Raw genomic sequence first — 27324 nt, forward strand, 5'->3', positions numbered from 1 at the left:
CGGCTGAACAGGAAAAAATTCCTGACTGTTAGAGCAATATGACAATGGAACATACATGGAAACTGACAAGGTGAGACTGCATATAGGCTAATTTGTGCACAGTTGCCAGGGACCAATTGCAGAGTTGTCAACTGAAAAGCACCAAAAAGGGGGAAAAGCGGCCAAAGTTGGTGCACTAAAAAGGGGGAGGCAATACCTCCCCCTTGGCAATGTGTTTCTTTTACTTTTAAGGGTGGGACTGACGCTTCTCAGTGTCCCCCACCTTTCCAACACTTCCCCGAGTATATTTCGCAGTCCAAAAATTTATGCAAATATTCCTGATAGTTGTTGCTGCTGTTTTTAACCCTTATGGAGATGGAAGAATGGGACAGAGAAAATGCAGCACCAGCATCAGTGGTACTTACACCTGCCTCCCCATGTCACCCTATTCACTCCGTCCCATTGAACCGCCTTCTCAGGTTTTTTTTTTAACTGTCAGGTTTTCTTGGGCTCCAAGATCACCGCAGACGGTGACTGTAGCCATGAAATTAAAAGACGCTTGCTCCTTGGGAGGAAAGCTATGGCAAACCTAGACAGCATAGTAAGAAGCAGAGATATCACCTTGCCGACAAAGGTCCGTCTAATCAAAGCTATGGTTTTCCCAGTAGTAATGTATGGCTGTGAGAGCTGGACTATAAGGAAGGCTGAGCGCCGAAGAATCGATGCTTTCGAACTGTGGTGCTGGAGAAGACTCTTACGAGTCCCCTGGACTGCAAGGAGGTCAAATCAGTCCATCCTAAAGGAAATCAACCCTGAGTGCTCATTGGAAGGACAGATACTGAAGCTGAAGCTCAAATATTTTGGCCACCTAATGCAAAGAGAAAACTCTCTGGAAAAGACCCTGATGCTGGGAAAGACTGAAGGCAAAAGGAGAAGGGGACGGCAGAGGATGAGATGGCTAGATAGCATCACCGATGCAATGAATGTGGACTTGAGTACACTCCGGGAGAGAGCGCAGGACAGGAAGGCCTGGCGTGCTATGGTCCATGAGGTCACGAAGAGTTGGACACGACTGAACAACAACAAACGTTAGTAACCACAGCAGTAAGTGCTCCGAAAAAAAGCTGCGAAAAGGGGGGAGTTACGATCTCCCCTTTCCCGAGTGTTGAAAAGGTGGGAGACACTGAGAAGCATCAGTCCAACACTTAAAAGTGACAGGATCACATTGCCAAGGGGGAGATATTGTCCCCCCACCCCTTTTGGTGCACTCACTTTTGCTGCTTTCCCCTCCTTTTCAGTGCTGTTCAATTGACAACTCGGCAATTGGTCCCTGGCAACGGTGTGTAAATTAGCCTATATGCAATCTCGCCTTGCTAATTTCCATATATGTTACCAACTCCAGTTCACTCTCTTTGACACCTGAAACATACAAGGAAAGTAACTAGGCAAGACTACACATATTGGACAGCCATAAGAGCGCAGTTGTGAAAGTCTGCAGCAATAATAATAATAATGTAAGAACTACAAACACAGTTCAGTAATTTTCTGGGACTGATTTTTTTTTTAAGGGTGGTGAACCAGTGATGAATGCTCCAAAGTGCAGTTTGTGGAAGGCCTATCACTGGAGGTAGCAAGGGTGAGATTGCAAAAAAAAGCAGGGGGTTTTGCTTCTCTTGCCGAACGGCTCTGTAGCTGATCCCCACAACCCATGATGAAATTGCTCTCCCGGGTTCAGACGACATGACAAGTCATTGTGGGATCAAACAACCTCTAAAACAAGCCATGGGTTGTCAGGGTGGCTTGTTGCTGAAAACTAAGTTATCCTGCAGGACGCAGTCTGGCTTCACACGACAGAACAACCCATTGTGACTAGTTACCCACAATGGGTTGCCGTGTCGTGCGAACCCAGTCATTCACAAAAGACATTTGCCCAATGTTACATAGACATCTATTTTATAAAAGGAAATGAGCTTTTCTCTAGAATTTAACACATGAGCTACCCTGTAAATGGAGAAAGATCCTACTCTTCTGTAGCATTACGATGTGAAATAAGAGGCAAATAGACCCACAAAAAGAGGAAATTCACCAACAGTCATACAACATTTCAAAGTATGTGAAGAATTTTATAGTTGTTTTAGCATTATAATAGGGGTATTGCTAGGCCTGGGCCAAGGGCCCCCAAATTTATTTCCCAGGACCCTGGATCTATGTCCACGGAGCACTGAGTGTCCATTGATGTCAATGAAAGTTTTTTTCTCAGCTTAACTGCTACATAGGGTGGAATTTTCAAGGGCAATGGAAAGGAAGGGTTAACTCTCCCCTTCCCACCCACATGCAGCAATCCCCCCCTCGCCCCCATACAAAAACTGCCTTTGCATGACAATTAAGCTTAGAAAAAAAAACCCTTTCCATTATTTTGGGATGACCTGGGATAGGATGCAAATTAAATGAAGAATTTATTTCATTTGAGATGACTTCGATGAGAAATAAATTGGCGTTGCCTCCTGTGAAATTTAAATAAATCCATGTAATTATTCCTATATTTGCCTCTGCTCTGACTAGTTCACCAGCTATGGCTGTTCCTGGGCCGTGATAGGTTGGCCAAGTTGGTTCAAGCATTGGTAACCTCAACACTGGATTATTGTAATGGGCTCTATGTGGGGCTACCCTTATGCCTGGTGTGGAAGCTGCAGCTGGTGCAGAATGCAACTGTAAGGCTACTAACAGGGGCTTCTTTTCATCAGCATGTTACACCTCTGTTAAAAGAACTGAACTGGCTGCCATTAAGCTACCTGGACACATTCAAGGTTCTATTGTTAACATATACAACCTTAAACACCTTGAGACCAAGTTAGCCTAGGGACAAGCTAGCCTTAGTCACCTCACCCTTTATGTCCCTTTATGTCCCTGCCTGGTCCTTGCAGTCCTCAGCTACCAGGAAGCAGCCCCATTGTTGAAGCTAGACACATATACTGGCTATGAGGCAGCTAGAAGAATGGGGAGGATTAATGAGAAATTGAGAGGATCTGCTGAGGGGAGATATGATAGTGCTCTTCAGATACCTGAAAGGCTGTCACAGAGAGAAAGGCCAGGATCTCTTCTCGATCATCCCAGAGTGCAGGACATGGAATAATGGGCTCAAGTGACAGGAAGCCAGATTCCGGCTGAACATCAGGAAAAACTTCCTGACTGTTAGAGCAATACAACAATGGAACCAGTGACCTAGGGAGGTGGTGGGCTCTCCCACACTGGATGCATTCAAGACGAAGCTGGACAGCTTTGTCCAGGGATGCTTTGACTTAGACTCCTGCACTGAGAAGGGGGTTGGACTCGATAGTCCTATAGGACCCTTCCAACCCTACTCTTCTATGATTCTAAGAAGGGCACTAGATGGGGAAAGCTGCCCTAAGGGTTCACTGGCTAAATGTACATGCAACCTGGTAGTGACACTTGCTGATCCCTCAATGATTTGGCTTCACAGGCACAAAATCCAGAGATCTACCACTGGTTACCTCTGCAAGTTGCTTCTATGGTAGTGATTCAAAGAAAGTTCTGCCAGTAGAATAAGTGGGAGGACAAAGGAAGGTTCAACACTTGGAAAGTATCCTTCCTCCCTCAACCACACCACAATTTATCACAAGTCTCTACTTGCTAAACTAGTTGTACAGATATGACAACCAATTACTAGACAAATAATGGAGTTAGGGGTTTGACCCTGGAACTACTATATTATTACTAATCCACAAGACTGTAGGTGGGATGGGGTGGAAGGGAAGGGAAGCTGGCTAGTGGATCTCAAATGAGAAACCTGGGTCTTGGGTCAGTACTAGCATCTCTTTCTTTTTATTTTGTTTGTTCCTTCTTGTCTGAACATTCTTGTCTGAACTAATGCCTGAACATGTCTCTACACACCCATTATTTTAAAACAACACTGAATAAACTCAATTACACCCATGCATCCAGTAATAATTTTGAAATGTTGTGCAAAAAGTGTGCACGTGTGTGTGTGTGTGTGTGTGTTGGGAAGGGAAAGTCTTTGAGGCAGTCTATATGGGATTGTAATTTAACTATAGTTGTGAAAGTTTAGAAACAACCTCTTTCTTTCTTTCTCCTATCCCCCAAGAAAAAACAAAGTTTCTATGCTCTTGTAGTTTAAAAAAATGGACAAAGACTCTGATAATGGAGAAAATCAACAAGGACTACAGTACAGGACATTTGTTCAAATAGGTTATATGAACATGACTGCCTCTTTGATGAGGTACTGATTTTCATATGATGAAACTAGGAGGCAGAGTATTATTCTAGGGCAGTGTCAAATTCCTTCGTCTTCTCTCTTTTCACAGTCAATGCACTCCAAGATACGCTACTTTATTAGTTAATGACCAGGTTCTTTACAGATTCAAATTCTAGGAAACTCTCAGGCTACAAAGGAAACACCTACTCTACACAATTACAAATACCAATAGAGGAGCCGAAGTGGAAGTTAGAGAAATTGCCAGCAGTTTGGACAAGAGCTTCCGGGCCAGACTATCTTAGGGGGGGAACGCCCCTCCCTTACAGTTGCTTCCCCCTACGTAGGCTATCACACATAGCCAACCTGGAGGAGCATCTGAGCTCTGCCTCTAACTTTTCCCGTTTCACTCTCCGAGGGACCCTAACATCCCTCAAGTCACGCCCCTCACTGTCCTCCTCCCCCAAGACCTGGGTTCTCATGGAGGAGGAAGGGGGCAGGGGCCTTCAGGTCAAGCCATCTGTGTGTCAAGGTCTTAAGAAGAACACCTTGCCATATCTGAGCTCACTAGGGAGGGAGCCTCCCCTGGTTCTGGCTGTTCCCATTCTGAGTCTGAGCTGCTAACTATCTCCACATGCTCAGATTCATTCCTGACAGGCAGACTGCCAGGTAACAAGATGAGGAACAGGTTACATCTGGTCTTTGCACTATTTTCAGTTTAATGAAAATGCAGACATACCTTTAATCTCTGCTCTGGCAAGGTCTCAGTATACTTGGGAAAGTCACTTCAGCTCAGCCAGTGTTCCATCTGTAAAATGGGAGCAATGATTACTTTCCTAATTATGGACAGGAGAAGTGAAAAGAAGACTCAAAGTTACTTTGCACCATGAAAATACTGTACATCAGTGGTGGGGAACACGTGGCCCTCCAGATGTTGATGAACTGCAATTCCCATCCACCCTAACCAGCAAAGCCAATGGTGAGGAATGGTGGGGGTTGCAGTCCAACAATATCTGGAGAGCAACACATTCCCCATTGCTGCTCTATTTGATAAACAGATCAGTCCTATGCATGTCCAATCAGAAGCAGGTCCCTTGAGTTACTCCCAGATAAGTGGGTATACAATTGCAGCCTAACAAGCATACCCACATAGAAATATCACAGTACATATTATTGCCTTCCCCAGATTTTTGTACGACCCGATTCCCTGAAACAGCGGATGAGTCAGTAAACCTGCTTCTTGACTGTACCAACTCAGACTGCAGGAGCTGGCATTTCACCTGACTGAATGCTATTTGATAAATCATTATTTTAAAAACCTTACGTACTGACAACTAGTTAGTTAGGCTACTGCCCTAGCTTTCTCCCTTTCATGTTAGCTTTCTACGCGCAGGCATTCGTTTTATTTCTGTTTTTGTGTACGAAGCAGCACACCTCCACTTTGCAGTCTGGCCTAGCACAGCCATCTCGACTGCTACTGGGGGGGACCTGATAAGAGCCACTGACGGAGAGGGGGGACTGTCGCTTGCTCTGGGAAGAACAAGCGGTAACTTCCTATTATCCAGAGTAGGCGCTCCTCGGCTGCAGGCTTCCCTTCCTTTCGAGAGGAAGGGAACCCCACGCGAAGGGCTTCCTCTCCTCCACCCTCACTCACCTGCCCCGCGCCTCACCTGCTTCCACTGACAGCAGCGACACCTCCACGACGCCGCCGCGACCGCGAAGAGGAGGGAACAAGAGCCACCCCGCCTCCACTGCGCCTGCGCATTCACGTTCCCGTCCCCTTCGCCGTCTCCTCCTCTACGTAAACGGACGTCTCACGCTTTCCCCGGAACTGGAAGAAAGACGGAAGCCGAAGTGGGACTTGGAAGGTTTGTTGTGCTTCGCCTCCTTCTACGCGAGTTTGAATGGGCAGGAGAGGAACAGGAACCGGAACCCCGGTAGGGCTTCCCTCCGCGACGGTGTCGGGAGGAGTGGCTGCGCTGAGCCGGCAGGAGGAGGGCCGGGGCAGCCGTTGGTGCCGCTGCAGCTATGGAGGATGATGCTCCCGTGATTTATGGGCTGGAGTTCCAGGTAACGCGGGGGAAGTGGTGGTGGTGGTGGTTTGGGGCTGGGGTTTGTGTGTATGCGAAAGGGATGGAAAACTTAGTCATGGTAATAACGCGAATTTATATGCCACTTTCCCGTAACTATGTTTAAAATGGCTCAGGCAAACAGTAAACAAAAAAACAGTAAAAACATATAGTGTCATAAATATGGCAGAACGATTAGGCACATTTCCTAAATGAACATGCATCTATGTTAGCTAGCTAGTAAAAGGATTCCAGTTACAATGTCCTTTATTTGCCTCATTTGGAAACGTACTGCCTAATTAACAATGGTCTGGTAGTGGTGCTGGGTAGGTGGGTGGAGTCAGTAATAAATGTAAGAACATTTCCTTTCATAGAAATGAAAAGCGTTCTGTGTACTTTTCTGCAGTTCTTTATCTAAAACAGGAGTGAGCAATTTGTTTGCCCCAAGGGCTGCATTTGGGGTGGGCCACACCTGTCAGTGTGCATGCCATGTGTGTGCACACATGCACATTTCTGCACACATACACTCTCACGCACACATGGAAGTGTGCTCGGATGCCCACCGCACATTGCCCCTCTCTGCACACATGCATTCATACATGCACACACACTCTTCTCACCCCACATCTCAGAGCACCCCATCTCAGAGCACAGGGATAGAGAAGTTTAAGCTTCCTCTCGTTGTGCACTGAGATCATGCCGGCTCCCTTCCCAGTTTTGCTGAGCTGTTTGGCAGGCTAGTGGAAGCTGATTCTCCAGGGAAAGAGGGTGCATGGGGATGACTTCTCCTGCGCATCCTCTTTCCCTGCATATTGGGTTGCATGTGGTTCCCTGCAGCAGCACGACAGAGCAGAAATTGGGGGAACAGGACATCCACGGTGGGCTGCACAGGTGGCGCTTGAGGGCCATATGTGGTCTGTGGACTGCATGTTGCCTACCCCTGCTCTAACACCACCTAAAAAAAGATCAGTCTCCTTTATTCTGTGCTAGTTAATTCAGAATAACTACTACTATAGTACTTGCTAGTGCTACTTTGAGTTAGGATGTATGCTTGTGTGTTTCCATTGCTAATCTCTCCTTTGGTTGACTAGGATGCTGCTGTGGTATCATGTTGGCCCCAGTATCCAATAGGCATGAGGTGGAGAAAATACTATCATGTATTGACTTCTCTAAGAGCATGCAAGTTGTTGAGTTGCCCAGTTTTTTGGAATTGTTCTTAGACAGATGAAGTGTTCTGCATGACTTCTGATAGAAGGTAGGCTTGGTGCTTTTGAGAGGGCTGTACATGGACTGCTTTCCATTATTGGCTTTTACTTTTTCTACTTCCTAAAAGAAAACAAAAGCAAATACGAGCTTTATCCTGGGACTCTTGGCAGGGATGGCCAAGTGGCTCTTCAGGGCTACTTGAAATCTGCTATAGTATTCTTCCAATGGGTTGTTAAAGAGATTTAATCTCTAAGAAAATAATGACTGGCAGTTTCTAGCATATTGGTAGGAAGCCTTTTTGAGCTTATTGCCCGGTGGAAGAGAACTATGTGTGCAATGCAAATTGCCTTTAACTGGGGCTAGCACTATCTTGGAGGAGCTTTTTGTTCTTCTGAGGCTGAAACTGTGACCTTGTAGAACTGAACAGGAATCTTGCTGTGATTTTACATCCTGGTTTAACAAAATGCAGAGCTGTAATTCATTCTGAGGTAAAAGTGGGTAGTTTCAATCTTCTCTTGCCCAGAGGGCGGATGAAGGGACAGGTGAGTGCACCCAAGGCTTTTTCCCAATCACCTAAACTGTGATTTAAGTTAACATTTGAACTGGGCATTGAGAGAGAGCTGCAAGCTTCTGCATCATAAGGCATCTAAGTATAGTTTAATTTTTGCCAGTTGGGGAAAAAAGAAAATAAATAAAACCGAAGTTGAAAATGGAAACTATCAACATTTATATTAAACAGAGTTTTATTATCTGGTCTTAAACAATATTTAGTGACATTAACAGAAGAAACTCATATTTTTAGGGTAGACTCAGAAAAGAAACAATCCCATAATGTACCAGTACTGATGTATTGTACCAGTAATGTACCAACACCATTACTGATAGTGTATGAAATTATGCATGGTGTGGAGAAAGCGGGTAGGGGGATATTTCTCTCCATCTGTCATAATACTAGAATCTGGGGTCATCCCGTGAAGCTGATTGGTGGGAACATGCTGGGGAACATGGGTGGAAGGGTGCTGTTGCACTCATGTCCTGATTGTGGGTTTTCCATGGGCAGCTGGCTGGCCACTGTGTGAACAGAATGCTGGACTAGATGGACCCTTGGTCTGATCCAGCATGGCTCTTCTTATGTTCTTAAGATACATTTGAAAATTGATATATCATTTATATGCAGTACGACTGTAGTCCTATGCACACTTAATTAGGAATAAGCCCCATTGAACTTGCATTTGCCTAAACATGTACAGGACTAGGTTGCAAGTGTCACAATAACTGCAGAAAAAAATTACCTCCATTTCAGTAAATAACATATCATTGAAAATAATAGCCCTGCTCAAGTTTAGTCCTCTCATCATTGTTTGAAAGACCCATAGTTCCTGATTCTGAATCTTCACTTCAAGTTCCATGGAATTCAGAAAATGAAAGATTTACATGAATTAAAGTATGCTTCTTAGCTCAAATTTATCAAGTTTGTTCCTTGATTGTGTGTGTTTTCAAGTACTCATCAGATGTTTTTCACTGGATGCAGAAGATAGAAGAGGTGACAACTGAGAAGCAAGAGGAGTCAGCCATGTTGTTCAAAGGCCTTGCCATCATGTTGCAGGAACAATATGCATGGCAGACTAATACTTTAGTCATAAGAATGTTGCTTCTTTAGTAAACCAGGCAAATGCAGTAGCGCTGTAATAGTAACTTTTGAATCTTGGACCTAGGAGTGTTTCCGCAGTGCAGTTCACTGCAACAACGCTTTAAAAAAAAATGCTAGTTTTAACAAAGTGTTTCACTCATTCTGAAATAGAAAATATTTAATAAGAGCTTTTAATCCCCCCCACCCCCCACACACCAAGCTTCACACTCCTAATTATTGTGCATTGTATTCTGGAGGTGAGATTCCTTGGGCTGTTGCTGGGCTCTCCAAGTACCTAGACTATAGGTATAGATATTAATAAGATTGGTTTAAGTTTTATCATGTATATATTGGGATAGAACTCAAATCAGAGGTATTAACGTCTACCTATATTACTGCATAGTTAAATTTTGGCATTTTCTGCTACTACTACTAATTTCCATAGTTTTTTTTTAAAGATCTCCCTTTAGGTAGGCTTTTAGGGGTTGCTGCTTAAATTTAGCCTTGGAGACCTAAAAGGTAAGCAGCAGGCTATATTATTCAGATTATTCCTTTTATTGGCTGTGTTAAAAGTGTTGTTCATAGATTTGTAAGCAGTGGGTTTCATTTTATCTTTCCTAGTTCAATGATACCCACAGCTGATTAACTGCTAGAGCCTGGTCTAGTGTGTGGAGAGGTCACTTCTGTGCAGGCAAGTGGAGCATTACTTCCATGCATGAGCTAGGGCTCTTCTCCCCCACCCCCAGCGAACGAACAGAGAAGCTCTAAAGGTAGAAGCATCCTCTAGAATTCCAGCATTTGCATCAGATTGCTGGATTAAGGCACCTTGAAGAAATCATGGCTTCAGGAGGAAGCACTTGTTACATGTAAGAAAAACTGGTGGAATTTTTTTGCCTGTTGGGTACAAAAACACAGATCTGCGTAAGTGGCCCGTAAGCTGCCATAGGCTACAATAATTGTTGTTGTGGTTGAGTTGACTTGTGAAAGATCATAGTACTTGGAGACCAGCATACTCTATAATCTATGTTTGATAGGCAACTTTGTTTTCTGATGTTGCCATTTCAGTATGCTCCAGCGTTCTTTTCCAATTTTTGTTTTGTTCTCCCATCTCACACACCCCCAGCTCTGACAGCTGATACCTGTGTAGTGGGCAGAGAGTACGAATATCCTGCATATTGATAGTCAATCAGGTATTGTTAACTGTAAACCCTGCCAACTTGACTGCAGACGGACTGGTGATTAGTGATGTAATCGCATCATATATCCTGCTGCTTCTGATTTTCAGAGCAAGAAAAGGCTGAATTAAATGTAAGGTTATTGTTTAACTTAAACCATGTTCAGGTGTTCACCGCACCATCTGCATGATTAGAATTGTGTGAGGGGGAGCGCGCTTTATTCATGTAGGCTCGCTGCACAATTTAGAACACTGATCAGGAAGCCTACATGAGTAGAGCAGGCTCCCCACTGCAGAAGTTTGCCCTCCAGCGGGTGGAGGACATTGGAGCTGAGTGATGGAGAGGCAGGGTCAACGAGCATGCTCCCATTGTTTCCCTTGCGCCTCTCTAATTGCATGGGGGGAGGGAGTGAACATCTGCCCTCATAAAGTGAGATCTTAAGAGGCTCAATTAACTAATTAACTCATTTAAAGGTTTTTAGCCTGCCTTTCAGGGTGCACTGCCCTCACAAGGCAACTTACGATATTACAAAAGCATGAACATGCAATTATAATTTCACTCAATTATATGCTATTGCATACTATTACGATTCTTCTATGGCTAACGGTATTTCACTCTGTGCTGTACACTCGTTGGCTGTTGTGGATTTTGCAGAGCATGTGTTCCATAGTATTTGGGAGTAGTCCTTTTTTATGTGTTTTTACCTTCACAAATTTTTGTGAACCGCCCAGAGAGCTTCAGCTATTGGGCAGTATAGAAATAAACAAATAAATAAATAACCAAAAGTGTGTTTCTTAAACAAAATAATTATTTATTATTTATTTATTTATTATTAAATTTATTAATCGCCCATCTGGCTGGTCACCCAGCCACTCTGGGCGATGTACAACATACAATAAAAACAGTTTAAAACAATAAAATTCTACAATAAAAACATTTTCTAAAATACCCTAACCCACCCCAAATGCCTGCCTGAACAACAAAGTTTTTAATGCACGATGGAAGCTCATTAAAGAGGGAGCATGACGGAGTTCCCTAGGGAGGGAGTTCCACAGAGTGGGGGCCACCACAGAAAAGGCCCTCTCCCTCATCCCCACCAGTCTAGCTGTCCTGGCTGATGGGACAGAGAGAAGGCCATCCAAGGCTGATCTTGTTAAGCGGCCTGTCTGGTGCTGCTGGAGGCGCTCCTTGAGATAGGCTGGGCCGGAACCATATAGGGTTTTAAAGGTCAAAACCAACACCTTGAATTTGGCCCGGAAAACAACTGGTATCCAGTGCAACTCCTTCAGCACTGGAGTGATATGATCTCGCCGGCGGCTGCCTTTAATCAGGCGAGCCGCCGCGTTCTGTACCAGCTGCAGCTTCCGAACCATCTTCAAGAGTAACCCCACATAGAGCGCATTACAGTAGTCTAAACGAGAGGAGACCAGGGCATGTACTACTGATGGGAGCAGATGGTTGGGAAGGAAGGGGCTTAGCCGCCGTATCAGATGGAGTTGATACAGCGCTGTCCAGCTCACAGCTGACACCTGAGCCTCCATGGACAGCTGGGAGTCCAAAATGACCCCCAGGCTGCAGACCTAGTCTTTCAAGGGTAGCCGTACCCCATTCAACACCAGGTCAACATCCCCCAGCCTCCTCTTGTCTCCCACCAAAAGTACCTCGGTCTTGTCAGGGTTCAGCTTCAGCCTATTCCTCCCCATCCAGCCACTCACCATCTCCAGACATTTGGACAGGGATTCTACGGCCAACCTTGGTGAAGATTTGAACGAGAGGTAGAGCTGCTTGTCATCCGCATATTTGAACAATTCCAAATTGTTGTGGAATTTGATTTGGTGGGGGCAGGAGAGAGAAGCTGTCTTGTTTTAGTTAACCATAGTTAAGATTAACCATAGTTTGTCTTGCTTCAGATGTCATGCTAAGCTATGGTTGGTCAAGACCTGAAGCAGAAACTTCCTAACTTGTTTGTGAACCCAAGGCTTGCACAGGTTAATCCTTATAATGCTAAAGAATGCTGCAAATGAGACCATTGGGACTAGGTGCTATGGTCACATCATGCCTGTCCTGTGTCAGACGCATTGGCTTCCATTCTGCTTCCTGGCTCAATTCAAACTGGCAGGTTTTCATGGCTCAGAACCAGAATATTTCTCTCTCTCTTTCTGTCTTGGATTTTAGGAAATAGCTGGCTTTGCTTTATTGCACATGCTGGGAAGACTATTGAAAAAAGTGCTAACCCAGCTCTCTTAAAACAATGTAAGATGTCTTATTATGAAATGCAAATGCTAAAGATTAATGTTAGATTATTAAGAATTTGAAAATGTAAATAAGAAGTATTGTATTAACTTGTGAACCTGTACCTTCTTTTTTATACAAGCAGGTTCATAATGAATTCTGAGTAACTGGCATAAAAATGATGGTCAAGTTGACCTGGATGGTATCCAAAGAGAAAATGCTAATTTAAAGCCCTATCACTTGGACCAAAAGTTTATTTTATTTACTTAGTTCTATACCGCCCAATAGCTGAAGCTCTCTGGGCAGTTCACATTATTTGAGTGATCAGCAGGTACAAGTCTGTATAATTCCAGGTCAAAAGTGTACTTAAGCGAAAACTTTATCAATTAATGAGCAAAAAATACTGTGTAAGGTATACATATCAAAAAGCTTGATGTACAGATGTCTAGAAAAGTTTATGTACTCAGGTTTAATTGGCAAATTTTGGGTAAAGAGTTATCTTCTCAAAGGTATAAGATTGTGCACCCTAATTTATGGGACAGTAGATAATAGTTATGAGGTAACTTCTATACAAAAAATGTATAACTATGTGCTGATTTTAGAATGCGGGAGCTTCTTCTTAGAAGCTCACAAGGCCTGTGTACTTGTGAGCTGAATAGCCTATTTAATATTGAATAGGGGACTTGGTACTTAGAATGAGATCTCTCCTTTTTAAGGTATTTAGACTAGAAGTCTAAGAAGAAGAAATAGTTAAGAAATTCTATTTCTTGTTAAGCTATTAAGATCTAAGGATTTTTAGCAATGCTCTGTTTAATAACAAAGTGTTTTTATAGGCAAGATATTCTTACGTGATGTTATAAGCATATTTGTAATAAAAAATAATAAATGGGTCAAAAAAGATATTTCTGTACAATTCTTGTTAGTACAAAACCTGGATTGCAGCCCATGAAACAATCCTAGGTGTACACTTTGTTTAGAAGTATTTAATCTGCTATTAGGGCATAAACAGGTAGCTAAATGCTTCCAAAGTGCTGAACTATAGACAGGTAGCTCAAACCAAGTTCCAACCATAACATCTCCGTCCCTCCCCTCTCATTCTGCCTCCCTGCACCTTAAAATCTTCCGTGGATGCCCCTGCCACCTGAGTGAGATAGGTAGCAGCCAGGGAACGTGCCTTCTCAGTGGGGCCCTAAGTGTGGAATGTTCTTCCCAGAGAAACTCTCCCGGCATCCACTTTGTTATCATTTGGGCGCCAGGCAAATAACTTTTTATTTTCTCAAGCCTTTTAACATTTTATGGGTTTAGTGACTATTTTATGCTGCTTGTGTTTTACTGCCTTATTGGGTGTTGTGTTTTAAAGTTAGTTTAGCTAAATTGTTTTTTTTTTCTTACTGAACTTTATTGTAAAATGCCCTGAAAATTTGATTAAATACAAATATAATCTGTGAACTATTTAGCATGTTTGGAACATGTGGTTATGAAGAATGTGACCTGGCTTGCATGACACGACAGCCCATCATGGGCTAATTTACCCATGGGGACTGTTGTGTTGTGCTGGGTGCCTGTGGGTGCCATTTTTGCATGGTTCCCAGCTTGCTGTGGCTTGTCATGTGGTGTGAACCCAGGCTGCAGGGTTGTTTAAAGGTCAGACAACCTTCAAATAACCCATAGCTTTTTTTAGGGTCTCTTGTTGGTATATACAACCCTCTCACCATCCATGAGTATGGCTATAGTCCTTAGCAGCCTTGCTGGGAAGGAAGTCCTACTGAAATAAATCTGTGGGGCTTCTGAATAAAGACAATCAGAGTCAGGCTGTTTATCTGTATGCCAAGCATGTCTTCATGTCTGTGTCTTTTGTTTGAAGGGGCAGGCTGATTTAATGAATAATTAGAAAACCGAAGGATCCACCTAGAAATCATCTTAGTTCTTGTTTCAAAGTTGGTGGACTGCACCGCACAGACTCAGACTGTGCCTTCCAAACAAACCTAAATTTTCTTTAAACAAAGCCTTTTCCACAGAGCTCTCTCAGGCTATGGCCTCTCTCTCCTCAGGCCAGAAGCAGTGGGTGTTGCCCTCAACCAGTTCCTGGCTCCTCCCAGGAAGCACACCCCATCCAGCCCAATTCCAGCAGTTCTTTCATACTGTTACGGGTTTGCGCATCCATGTAATACTGAGGAGCTATAAATCACTCTGTTTCCAACTGGAGCTGTTCCTAATATTTAAATTGGTGACCAAACTGTCCAGCAGTCTTAATGTAACTTGTTCACACCCTAGGTGGTGTTAATTATATACACCTATCCTCTGGGGGAAATAATGAGTTAACCTGAACTCTTTTAAACAAATACTTTAATAAATACTTTCTTACCTGCAGGACTGTGTCAGCATTTTATGGTTTGTTCACACTTCATAGTGAATGGTTCATAATGAGTGCAAACAAAGCAACTGAACTACCACGGAAATGGTTTTATTTTTTTATACAGAGTTTTTGATTGTTCATAATTCATGGCTGCCTCATATATTTTAGGATGCTTTCAGTAAAAATATACAGTCTTTATAGTCAGTTGGCTACATTTTTACTCCAGGGTTCACATGTGCACACATGCGCGCTCTCTCTCTCTCTCTCTCTCTCTGCTGGTTGGAGTTCAGTATCCTCCCCCCCCCCACACACACACACACACTTCAAAAAGAAATTGGTTTTATTTATTTCACTCTTATACTGCCCAGTAGCCGAAGCACTTTGGGCAGTTCACAAAATTAAAACCACAAAATACAACAGAAAATACAATATAAAATATAATAGATTAAAACTACAGAATAAAAATACAACCAGAGTAAAACCTAGCAGGAGTGCAGTTATTTAAAATGGAATAGCAGTTTTAAGACAGCAGAGCTGAAAAACTAGAATGCTAAAAATGTCTGGGAAAATAAAAAGCTCTTCACCTGGCCCTGGAAAGAGTACAACATAGGTACCAGGTGAACATCTCTAGGGAGTTTGTTCCATAACTGGGGTGCCACAGCAGAAAATGCCTTTTCCTGGTAGCCGCCTGCCTTACCTCTTCTGGCAGGGGCTCCTGGAGAAGGGCCCCTGAAGATGAACTTAGGGTCTGGGCAGGTGCATATGGGAGGAGGCAACCCTTCATATAACCTGGCCCCAAGCTGTTTAAGGCTTTGGATGTTAATAACCAGTACTTTATGTTGTGACAAATGTTTACCATTGATTTCAGTGGGACGTTAGGGTGAGTAACTTAGTTTGGATCCAAACCTTATATTTTGTTTAAATTTATGAAAATATCAAAAACTCACAAACACAAAACGTGGTGCTGTATGTGAGGATTTTACTTGTGCAAAAAAATTGTTTAAAATGTAGAATACACATTTTCAGTAACCTGTTCTAAGAGTTTCCTCAATTGCTTTTTCTACCAAATGTTCTGCCTTGAACATTTGTGCAGTTGCTCTCACATTCTGTGCATATTTCCCACAGATGATATGATTATCAGAAGTTAATTCTGGAAATGTCCCTTGAATCATGACAATTTTAGTTGTGGACCCACCACACTTTTGCACCAAACATGCTTTAGGAAAGTAGGGAGAAGAATAAAGATGCTGGATAAAGCCATTTAACAAAGAAGTTGCATTTAAAAAAAAGTCAAAATACAGATGGATTAAATGTCAAAAACACTGTTCTTGGTAACTGATGTCCTGTATTTTCCAAGATTCTAGAATGTGTTGGATATGATTGTATTTTTATCCTTCCCCCCCCCCCCTTAGGCACGAGCTTTAACACCCCAGACCGCAGAAACAGATGCAATACGATTTCTGGTTGGAACGCAGTCTCTTAAATATGATAATCAGGTAAACTGGTATAAAAGCTGTATGAAAATAGAATCGGAAATGTTTTTAAAGCCTTCAGTGGGATAATGACTTTTCCTTGCCAAATTGAATTTTTAAGTGTAGTGTCATTTTAAAAGTATTGGGTGTGATCTTGAGCAGTATTTGGCTGTGAAGTTCTTTCTAAGGAATTGGGCTGTGGGGGTGTAAGAGATAAACCTGTAGACATAAAATCTTGTTAATGCTAATGGCAAATAATATATACATGGTAATAGTAATATGACTTATACCTGTGAGAGTGGAAACTCCAGGGTTGAAGTATTTTTTTTTTTTACAGATTTAACAAAGTTATTTACAGTCATGTCTCTTACAATAGTATGACATTTTGAGAAATGTTTCTTAAAAAAATATCTTAGGGCAGTATCCTACGGTGTCATTCTAGTAACACAAATCATGCTGAGTTGGGGTAAATGACCCCTAGCACACTGCCAATTGCATTAACTGGTGCAGTGGGATTCCCCAGAAAACCCACTGTGTAAGCTAATGCTATTGTGCTTGCGATCCCTTATGCTAGCGCAACATAATTTGCATTAGTGGAATGATATCATTGGATATTGCTCTTAGATTGTATTAATGAACATCCTTTCATACCTTTCTCAAACACAATTTTTCTTTCAAAGAAATTAGTTAGAAAAATTACTTCCCTTCATGAAATTGTGTATGGTGCATATTTGAGATCCATATATCATGGTCTGAATACTCACAGCTTACTTTCAGTACTTCACTTCACTGAAACCTTTTGGTAGATGGCCTCAATAACTGTATAATGCACTCATCATGTTTTGTTGTTGTTCAGTTGTTTAGTCGTGTCCGACTCTTCATGACCCCATGGACCATAGCACGCCAGGCCTTCCTGTCCTGCACTCTCTCCCGGAGTGTGCTCAAGTCCATATTCATTGCATCAGTGATGCTATCTAGACATACCATCCTCTGTCGTCCCCTTCTCCTTTTGCCCTCAGTCTTTCCCAGCATCAGGGTCTTTTCCAGAGAGTTTTCTCTTTGCATTAGGTGGCCAAAATATTGGAGCTTCAGTATCTGTCCTTCCAATGAGCACTCAGGGTTGATTTCCTTTAGGATTGACTGATTTGACCTCCTTGCAGTCTAGGGGAGTCGTAAGAGTCTTTTCCAGAACCACAGTTCGAAAGCATCGATTCTTCGGCGCTCAGCCTTCCTTATAGTCCAGCTCTCACAGCCATACGTTGCTATTGGGAAAACCATAGCTTTGATTATACGGACCTTTGTCGGCAAGGTGATGTCTCTGCTTCTTACTATGCTGTCTAGGTTTGCCATAGCATTCCTCTCAAGGAGCAAGCGTCTTTTATTTCATGGCTACAGTCACTGTCTGCGGTGATCTTGGAGCCCAAGAAAGTAAAATCTGTCACTGCTTCCATTTCTTCCCCTTCTATATGCCAGGAAGTGATGGGGCCAGATGCCATGATCTTCGTTTTTTTAATGTTGAGTTTCAAACCAGCTTTTGCACTCTCCTTTTTCACCCTCAACAAGAGGCTCTTTAGATCTTCTTCACTTTCTGCCATTAGGGTGGTATCATCTGTGTATCTGAGGTTGTTGATAATTCTCCCAGCAATCTTAATTCCGACCTGTGATTCATCCAACCCGGCGTTTCTCATGATATACTCTGCATATAAGTTAAAAAAGCATGGCGACAATATGCAGCCTTGTCATACTCCTTTCCCAATTTTGAACCAATCGGTTGTTCCATGTGTGGTTCTTACTGTTGCTTCTTGACCCTCGTACAGGTTTCTCAGGAGACAGGTAAGGTGGTCTGGTACCCCATCTCTTTCAGAATTTGCCAGAGTTTGTTGTGATCCATACAATTAAAGGCTTTAGTGTAGTCAATGAAGCAGAAATAGCGTAGTCAATGAAGCTGGCCTGTGAAATGAGTGCAATTGTACGGTAGTTTGAACACTCTATGGCATTGCCCTTCTTTGGAATTGGAATGTAAACTGACCTTTTCCAGTCTTGTGGCCACTGTTGAGTGTTCCAAACTTGTTGGCATATTGAGTGCAGCACTTTAACAGCATCATCTTTTAGGATCTTAAATAGCTCAGCTGGAATACTGTCATCTCCGCTAGCTTTGTTGTTAGTCATGCTTCCTAAGGCCCACTTGACTTCACTCTCTAGGATGTCCGGCTCAAGTTCAGTGACCGCACTATCATGGCTATCAGGGACATTCAGATCTTTCCTGTATAGTTCTTCTGTGTATTCTTTCCACCTCTTCTTAATCTCATCTGCTTCTGTTAGGTCCCTGCCTTCTTTGCCCTTTATCATGCCCGTCTTTGCACAAAACGTTCCCTTGAGATCTCCAATTTTCTTGAAGAGATCTCTAGTCTTTCCCATTCTGTTTTCTTCGATTTTCTTTGCATTGTTCATTTAAAAAGGCCTTCTGGTCTCTCCTTGCTATTCTCTGGAACTCTGCATTCATTTGGATATATCTTCCCCTTTCTCCCTTGCTTTTCGCTTCCCTTCTTTCCTCAGCTACTTGTAAAGCCTCCTCAGACAGCCACTTTGCTTTCTTGCATTTCTTTTTCTTTGGGATGGATTTCGTTGCTGCCTCCTGAACAATGTTACGGACCTCCGTCCATAGTTCCTCAGGCACTCTGTCTATCAGGTCTAATCTCTGAAATCTATTCCTCACCTCCACTGTATATTCAGAAGGGATATAATTTAGGTCATACCAGAATGGTTTAGTGGTTTTCCCTACATTCTTCAATTTAAGCTGAAATTTTGCAACAAGAAGCTCATGATCTGAGCCACAGTCAGCTCCAGGTCTTGTTTTTACTGACTGTATAGAGCTTCTCCATCTTTGGCTGCAAAGGACATAATCAATCTGATTTCGATATTGACCATCTGGTGATGTCCATGTGTAGAGTTGCCTCTTGTGCTGTTGGAAAAGAGTGTTTGCTACGATCAGCATGTTCTCTTGGCAAAACTCTATTAGCCTTTGTCCTGCTTCAATTTGTACACCAAGGCCATGCTTGCCTGTTATCCCAGTGATTTCTTGACTTCCTACTTTAGCATTCCAATCCCCTATGATAAAGAGGACATCTTTTTTTGGTGTTAGTTCTAGAAGGTGTTGTAGGTCTTCATAGAACCGATCAACCTCAGCTTCTTCGGCCTTAGTGGTTGGGGCATAGACTTGAATTACTGTGATATTGAATGGTTTGCCTTGGATTTGTACTGAGATCATTCTATCGTTTTTGAGATTGTACCCCAGTACTGCTTTTCCCACCCTTTTGTTGACTATGAGTGCTACTCCATTTCTTCTAAGGGATTCTTGCCCACAGTAGTAGATACGATGGTCACCTGTATTAAATTCACCCATGCTTGTCCATTTGAGTTCGCTGATTCCCAAGATGTTGATGTTCAATCTTGCCATCTCATGTTTGACCACCTCCAGCTTACCTTGATTCATTGATCTGACATTCCAGGTTCCTAAACAATATTGTTCTTTACAGCATCGGATTTTCTTTTCACCACCAGACACATCCACAGCTGAGTGTCCTTTCGGGTTTGGCCCAGCCGCTTCACTCTTTCTGGCGCTACTTGGAAATTCCCTCTGCTCTTCCCCAGTAGTATAATGGACACCTTCTGACCTGAGGGTCTCATCTTCCGGCGTCATCTCTTTTAGCCTTGTGATACGTTCCATGGGGTTTTCTTGGCAAGAATACTGGAGTGGGTTGCCATTTCCTTCTCCCGTGGACCACATTTTGTCAGAACTCTCTGCCATGACCTGTCCATCTTGGGTGGCCCTGCACAGCATAGCTTATGGCTTCACTGAGTTATGCAAGCCTCTTCGCCACAACAAGGCAGTGATCCATGAAGGGATCACTCATCATTTTGCTTATACATAAATCACTGAATTTTGTCTAATATGGTTATAACTATTTTAGCCAACTGCAGGCCCTCTTGGAGGATGGATGACCTTTATCGAGAGAGAGACAAGGGGAGTGCAAGCCTGTTAATTCTGCTTGATCTCTCATTGGCCTTTGATACCATCAACCATGGTATCCTCCTGGATTGATACCCATGGGATGGGTATCAGAGGCACTGTGTTACAGTGGTTCTGGTCCTACCTGCGGGGCTGATTTCAGAGAGTAACATTGGGTGACCTTTCCTCAGCCCCTTGGCAATTGAGCTATGGGGTGCCACAGGGTACCATCCTGTCCCCAATGTTATTTAACATCTATATGAAGCCAGTGGCTTCATATAGATGTCATTAGGGGATTTGGAGCTAAGTGCCATCAGTATGCTGATGACACACAGCTCTGTCTCCTTGTGACATCTGAATCAGGAGAGACTGTGGAAGTACTGGACCAGTGCCTGAACTCAGGAATGGGCGAACTCAGTAAAGGGCAGGATGAGGGCCAATAAACTGAAACTGAATCCTGGTAAGATGGAAGCTCTGTAGGTGAGTGGTTCCTGAGTCTGGGAAATAGGCTTATTGCCTGTTCTGGATGGGGTTGCACTCTTTCTGAAAGATCAGGTCCGTAGTTTGGGGGTACTCCTATATCCAACACTGACACTGGAACCCCAAGTGCCCATGGCGGCTTGGAGTGCCTTTTACCAGCTTCGGCTGCTTCGCCAACTACAGCCTCTCCTGGACATGGATAGCTTGGCCACAGTGATACAGGCACTAGTAATCTCAAGACTGGATTACTGCAATGCGCCCTGTGGGGCTGCCCTTAAGGCTGCTCTGGAAGCTGGAGCTAGTGCAGAATGCAGCAGCTCAGCTGTTGTCGTGAGCTGCCCCTTTCCAGGATGTAACTGTTTTGTTGAGGGAACTGCACTGGCTGCCTACTCGTTGCTGGGCCAGGTTTGAGGTTTTAGTACTAGTGTACAAAGCCATAAACAACTTGGGACCAGGATACATGAGAGGGCGCCTTCTCCCTTACCAACCTGCCCGGTCACTGAGGTCATCGGGGGGCTCATTCCTGGTGGTTCCACATGGACCTATGGCCTGATTGGAGTCTACCAGGAGAAGAGCCTTCAGTGTGGCAGCCCCCTTTCTTTGGAATTTCCTGCCCTTGGAGGTCAGGCAGGCACCAACACTGCACTGTTTCTGGCGACTCCTGAAAACAGCATTGTTCCAGGAGGAATTCCATAATTGATGAGTCATGGTTTCCATTGGCACTGTTTTTTTAAAAAGTATAATTTTAATGTGGTGTTTTAATCTTTTATTGTTTTACTGTTTTATCTTTTATGTTCACCACTCTGAAATCTGTTCTAGATGTGGAGTGGTATATAAATATTGCAAATAAATAAATGAACAAGACTGGTGCGTCTACCATATTCTTTAAATCTGAAAAAATGGTGATAAAATAAAAACTAAAGGATTCATGTTAATTTTTAAACATGGCTTTGGTTTTCTTAAGTTATGCTAAAATTGGTGAAGAAAAGCTACCTACAATTAGATTTGGGGAGGAAGCCCACAAATATAATAAAACACACACTTATATAATATTTTAGGAAGAATCAGACATCCTTTGCCCATTGTTAGACATATTGGTATACTTTCCCCATTTATAAAATAAATGTTGCTGGGACCTGGTGCTGATGCTGAAAATAGAATCCCAGTGTTGGCTTCACCCACAACACCCCCTAGCTCGTCATAGCAGTCATTCTGTGAAGTAATATCTTTAAGGGTGCAATCCTATTGGGATAGGTGGCTGCCTCCAAACTTGGAGGCGACTGCCAATCCAATGCAGGGCAGGAGAAGTGCGGAGGAGACTGTGCCCTCTGCGCTTCAGCCGCCCTTCATTCACAGTTAGACAGCCTATTTCGGCTGTCTAGCCACGGGAAGTTGGAGTTTGGGGGGGGGGGCAGCGGACACCAGATGACTACAGTTATCCATGCTCTGATAACTTCTCGTCTGGATTACTGCAATGCGTTATACGTGGGGCTGCCTTTGAAAACGGTCCGGAAACTTCAGCTGGTCCAAAATAGGGCAGCAAGATTGGGACTTGGCCTGCGAGCTCATATTACGCCAGTACTGTTCCAGCTGCACTGGCTGCCAGTCCATTTCCGGGCCCGATTCAAAGTGCTGGTGTTAACATTCAAAGCCCTTAACGGCTTGGGGCCAGGTTACCTGAAGGATCGCCTCCTCCCATATGTGCCTGCCCAGACCTTAAGATCATGGTCAGCGGCCCTTCTCCGTGAGCTCCTGCCAAAGGAAGTGAGGCGGGTGGCTACTAGGAGGAGGGCTTTTTCAGCTGTGGCACCCCGGCTCTGGAATGAGCTCCCTAGTGAGGTTCGCCTGGCACCTACATTGTATTCCTTTCGGTGCCAGGTGAAGACCTTTTTATTTTCCCAGGCATTTTAGCATTTTAGCTTTCTCAATTTTTATCTTTGCTGTTTTAAATCTGTATTTTAAACTCCTGCACTTCTGCTAGGTTTTATTGTGGTTGTATTGTTATATTGTGATTTTAATGTTCTATATATTTTAATTGTTTTATTGTGTGTTGTTTGGTTTTAATTTTTGTGAACCGCCCAGAGAGCTTCGGCTCTTGGGCGGTATAGAAATGAAATAAAAAATAAAATAAAATAAATGACGCATAGGACGCGTCGGAATGGCACTTCCGCCCTCCCCGGGATGTCCCCAGGAATGCCCCGTTTTTGCCACTCCGCAGTCTTCTTCTGGTCACGGTGCCGTTCCACACTGCCTACGAGGGGGTGGAGGTTGGTTCTCAGGGAGCTGACCTATCCTATGGCTGTCTAGCTGCTGAGTAGCGGTCATAGGATTGCACTCTAAGTAGTGCAGGAGTGGGGAATCTGACCCCCCAGATGTTGTTGGACTACAGCTCTCATTATCCATGACCATTGCCTATGCTGGCTGGGGCTGATGGGAATTGGGGTCCAACACTGAGTTGGACCCGAACTCCTTGTTGGGGTCCAAGCCGCCTTGAGTGCCAATTTTTGATAGCCCCATTCCATGTCATTGACTAGCAGGGAAATGCATTGACTTCATGTTATGGGATGAGTGCCATTGCAAGGGAGAACTTGAGATGAGGTGCTGTTGGTTGTTGCTTCTTGGCTTTGGCAATCTGTAGTTCCATTCCAACAGCTGATGAATAAGTATAATAAATATACTTGAACAAACCATTTATCTTTGGTGTATCTGCAGATAGGTATATGCCTTTAAGGATTTTGAAATATGCCAAACTGTTACAGCTTTTAACAGTATGCCATGGTTCAGGCGTATTCTACCAATAACACTTAATGCCAGCTCTCCTTCCCCTCCCCTCCTCTCCCCCACTTCTCCATTATGCATACCAGCATTAATAATTGAGGTGCAGGGCACTTTCTCTGGGTATTAATGAGCAGATAGGGTTATGGCCTTTAGCAGTGCTTGAAGCCATCACCTCCTCAGTTGGTGATTAATCCGTAAGAAGTGTCATGAGCCTCTATTGCTACTGCTTAATTTAGCAGCACTGGTCTCTACGCAGGTCAGGTAATGGTGAAACACTTTCTCATGGTGGATTGACATCCAGGTTGTACTGCCTAACTAGGCTTCAGCTCCCAGGCAGGAAGCTATTGTGGGTGGAATCCCTTAAAGGAATCATAAGTCATAAAGAATGAGGGGGAGAAAATGAATTCATTCAGCTCATTAATATTCAGGTACCATAAGCAAGTCCATAGCCTAAGGCCTCCCATGTGCCCTCAAAGTCTGCTCCAGAGGGTTGGGAAACTCCGTGGAATAGATTTTTGAGAGGTGCAGGGCTCTGGGGAGGGGACGGGAGAGGGAGAATCTAGTCCTGACACGTGAGCCACACCCTGCTGTTCTTCCACCTTAACAGATGATGATGATGGAAAGAATATGACTTGTCCAAGGTCAGATAGAAAGTAGGTTGCCAAAAATCCTTTTATAGTCCATGATTTAATCTTGTTCCCAATCTGTATCAAGGATTTAAGCTAAAAAAAAAAAAGGATTTAGCCAAGGCTGGATGGTGGTGGTGGTGATGATGATAATAAGTATAATTGTGTTTTTCACATCAGAGCTTATATAGCATGAGAGGTGGTCATTATTTGCCTGAGCATCTCCTTCCAAAGCAAGTTTCTCAAAACATTTTTAACTTATCACTATCCTTTAAACATTATCTTTTGGCCTTCTCCAACTCATCTCCAAGATTTTAAATAAGTACAAATGAATACATCTCCAGGAAAGGAAGTCTCAAACCAGGAAGAATAAGAGAAGGGCAGAAATATCCTAGAACGACAGAGAGAAATATTAGAACGCATCCTTCTTCACAAATAAGGGTGGGAAGATAGGACTATGATGCTGTCTTCCACATATGTATTCTCACACCTCTTCTCCAACTCTCATTTTACTTCCTTTAGTTCACTACTTGTATTTTTTTTTCCTGGAAAGCTTGCCGCAGGAAGAGCATCAGGCAGCTCTCTTGTCCAAGCTCAGAGTTTTGCTTCAAGCACTAGAATTCAGTACCAAACAAAATATTAACTGTTTTGAGGGACTTATAAATGTGGTAAGGAAGCAAAACAAAAGGCCAAATATTTGAACACAATCTGTTAACTTTAAAAGCACGTGCCTCAAATAATGCCAATAGTAGCCACCTGGAGAAAGCTTTAGCCCTAGGAAATGGAATATTTGACTTCACTCCCACAGGATGCTGCTGATGAACCTGCGAGAGCTTTGTTGTGATATCCTGTCTTGTTTCACCTTTCATGCATTCCACACCTCCAACATCAAAAAGGTGCAGGAAATCATCATCGTCATCATCAACCTTTGGAAATAATAACATGTTATATTTAATAACACTTGTCCTTAGGGCCTGATGTGGTTCTGAATCATCTCACTACAGAGAAGAAAGAAAGCAGCTATGTCTGACTTTGAGAGACCTAAGATAGGGCAGAAGGCACTTCTAGTTTATGTGCTGAATGACCCTCTTTATATGGTTAGTAGGGGCATATAATACATGTGGGTAGAGCAAATTGAATTTTGATTTGTAGCTCACCTTTAGGGAATCAATTTCACTGCCAAGGAGACTACTTCATAATTTCAACATGAGCCTTCCTGTTTTAGAGGAGGCTGTGATAGCATATAGATGAAGCAGCCAGCCAGCCTGGTACAATCTGCTCTGCACTGTTTCAGCAAAGATTCTGTTAAAATTGAGCTCTGTTCAAGCTAAACGCTGAAAAGGGTTTTTGTATTGTAGACTTCCTGCTTAGGCAGACATTGTACAAAAATCTTGAGAGAACATCTGTCTCTGGATGCTCTTCTGGCTACCAGCTTGCCTCAGTCTCAAACTGGCTTTCTTATTATGTACACAAATTGGAGAGGGAAATGAATTAAGGGGTTTATCTCAGGACAATTGATTGCATGAATGAATCCCATGTGGCCTATCCAGAAAAGCGAGCAATTGTTAAGCATTTCAAGCCTTGTACTTGTTGAAAGGGTATTGGCCTGAAACATACTTCTTTCTGTTTTGTTCTTGGCTGGTACTTCTATAGGTTTTTTTTTCCCCTCAGGAGAAACCATGATAGAACAAACTATTTTTTTTTTCATAACCTGGTAGGTAAAGCCCTGATCTTTGGTATGGTGAAGAAATTGGGCATGCTAAGTACACATGAAAAAATAGTTAATCCTGGGAAATGTTGGGAGAGAGCTGTATAAGTACTCTGCTTCCTGCTCTGGTTCATCATCGCTCTATGCCAGCATTCCTTCCAAGCCTCTTAGGTGGTTCCCAGTAGGCTGAAGGGACTTTGGGGAGGGGCCGTAGTTCAGTGATAGGACACATGTTTTGCATGCAAAAAGCCCCAAGTCCAGTCACTAGAATATCCATTTAAGGGGTCTTTGGTAGCAAAGGTTGGGAAAGACTGCCAGTCATAGCAGACAATACTGGGCTAGATGGACATTATCCATCTAGACATATGATATCCTCTTCCCAGTGGTTATCTTCAATAGTAAAAGACTAGATGGGGATTGTGGTGCTGTGCTGTCTGACTGTGCCCATCATGTATAGAGTAGGATGGCTGCTAGTTGAACCTTTAGAGCCAGGCTCTAAATCAGTCATGAGGAACCACAGGCCAGATTTGTTCCACCAGGTAAGCGGTCCCCCCTCCCCCAAGCCCCATGGTCAGAAGAGGAATCTCCTCTGTTATCTCTGATCAGCGATAACAAGCAGTGCATAGGGGAATTCCCACAGTTTATCTCCAATCACTGATCGGAGATAACAGTGGTCATTCTCCTTAGCTAAAGCTAAGCTGTAGGTTAAATGCTTTGCCCATCCCACATCCTCCCTGCTGGAGGAAGGTACAGGACAGACAAAGCCACCCTGACTGAGGTGCTGGCTGGAGTAGTGCTAATTATATTGGTAGTGCCATTTGCCATTTTATGGAGTCTTTTACATGGAATCTAATTTGGTCTTTGCTACTTTGATAGGAATTGGTATGTTTTAATCGGAGTGGAGATCTTGAATAGAAATTCTCAACATGACATTCATATTTCTTTATAGATGCTTTCTCATTTCTTGTCATCTCCTTTTTTCCTGTTAAAGATAGATATTCAGTATAACAGAACAGGTGTTCTGGATTAGCATTCTGATTTACTGGTTCATTGACTTTTGTGCAGCTGTTATTATTAAATAAAACATTATGTTTCTCACAGTTATATATAATTAAGTCCCTCTAAAAATATATATGAAGCCCTAATGGTTCTTGTCTTGTATTTGCAGATTCACATCATAGATTTTGATGATGAAAATAACATTATAAACAAAAACGTTCTTCTGCATCAAGTTGGTGAAATCTGGCACATCAGTGCCAGTCCAGCAGATAAAGGTGTACTTGCGACCTGCTACAATAAAAGTAAGTGTAATTTGAATAGGTTTGTTTGCTGTTCTTCCCATAAGAAAGTGCTTATCTGACTGCATATATGTG

At 43.1% G+C, this 27324-nt stretch overlaps 2 protein-coding genes across 16 annotated transcripts in view; one reads left to right on the forward strand and one right to left on the reverse strand.

Moving 5' to 3' along the window:
- The window catches only part of TRAPPC12 (trafficking protein particle complex subunit 12), a 73947-nt gene extending 67982 nt beyond the window's left edge, over positions 1–5965 (reverse strand). For 2 of the 7 annotated variants that reach the window (XM_084826718.1, XM_084826714.1), the window contains exons 1-3: positions 5881–5965; positions 4950–5018; positions 1252–1398 (exon numbers count right to left, since the gene is read on the reverse strand). The gene's annotated coding sequence lies outside the window, so the exon portion shown is untranslated. Of the gene's footprint in view, positions 1–1251; positions 1399–4949; positions 5019–5864 lie in introns of all 7 variants that reach the window. The other 5 variants (XM_084826716.1, XM_084826712.1, XM_084826717.1 and 2 more) reach the window with 3 other exon arrangements.
- Positions 5966–6162: 197 nt separating this feature from the next.
- EIPR1 (EARP complex and GARP complex interacting protein 1) overlaps positions 6163–27324 on the forward strand; it is a 219873-nt gene continuing 198711 nt past the window's right edge. For 5 of the 9 annotated variants that reach the window (XR_014786562.1, XR_014786563.1, XR_014786561.1 and 2 more), the window contains exons 1-3: positions 6163–6280; positions 16291–16374; positions 27120–27252. Coding sequence is in view for 5 of the 9 variants with exons in the window: in XM_084826724.1 (XP_084682850.1) it covers positions 6239–6280; positions 16291–16374; positions 27120–27252 (259 nt within the window). In the remaining 4 variants the exon portion in view is untranslated. Of the gene's footprint in view, positions 6281–16290; positions 16375–25214; positions 25341–27119; positions 27253–27324 lie in introns of all 9 variants that reach the window. The other 4 variants (XR_014786564.1, XM_084826722.1, XM_084826721.1 and 1 more) reach the window with 3 other exon arrangements.

This window comes from Heloderma suspectum, chromosome 1 (genome assembly GCF_057233095.1).
Source record: "Heloderma suspectum isolate Gila_16-S chromosome 1, 16-S_ref, whole genome shotgun sequence".
NCBI classification, from domain to species: domain Eukaryota; kingdom Metazoa; phylum Chordata; class Lepidosauria; order Squamata; family Helodermatidae; genus Heloderma; species Heloderma suspectum.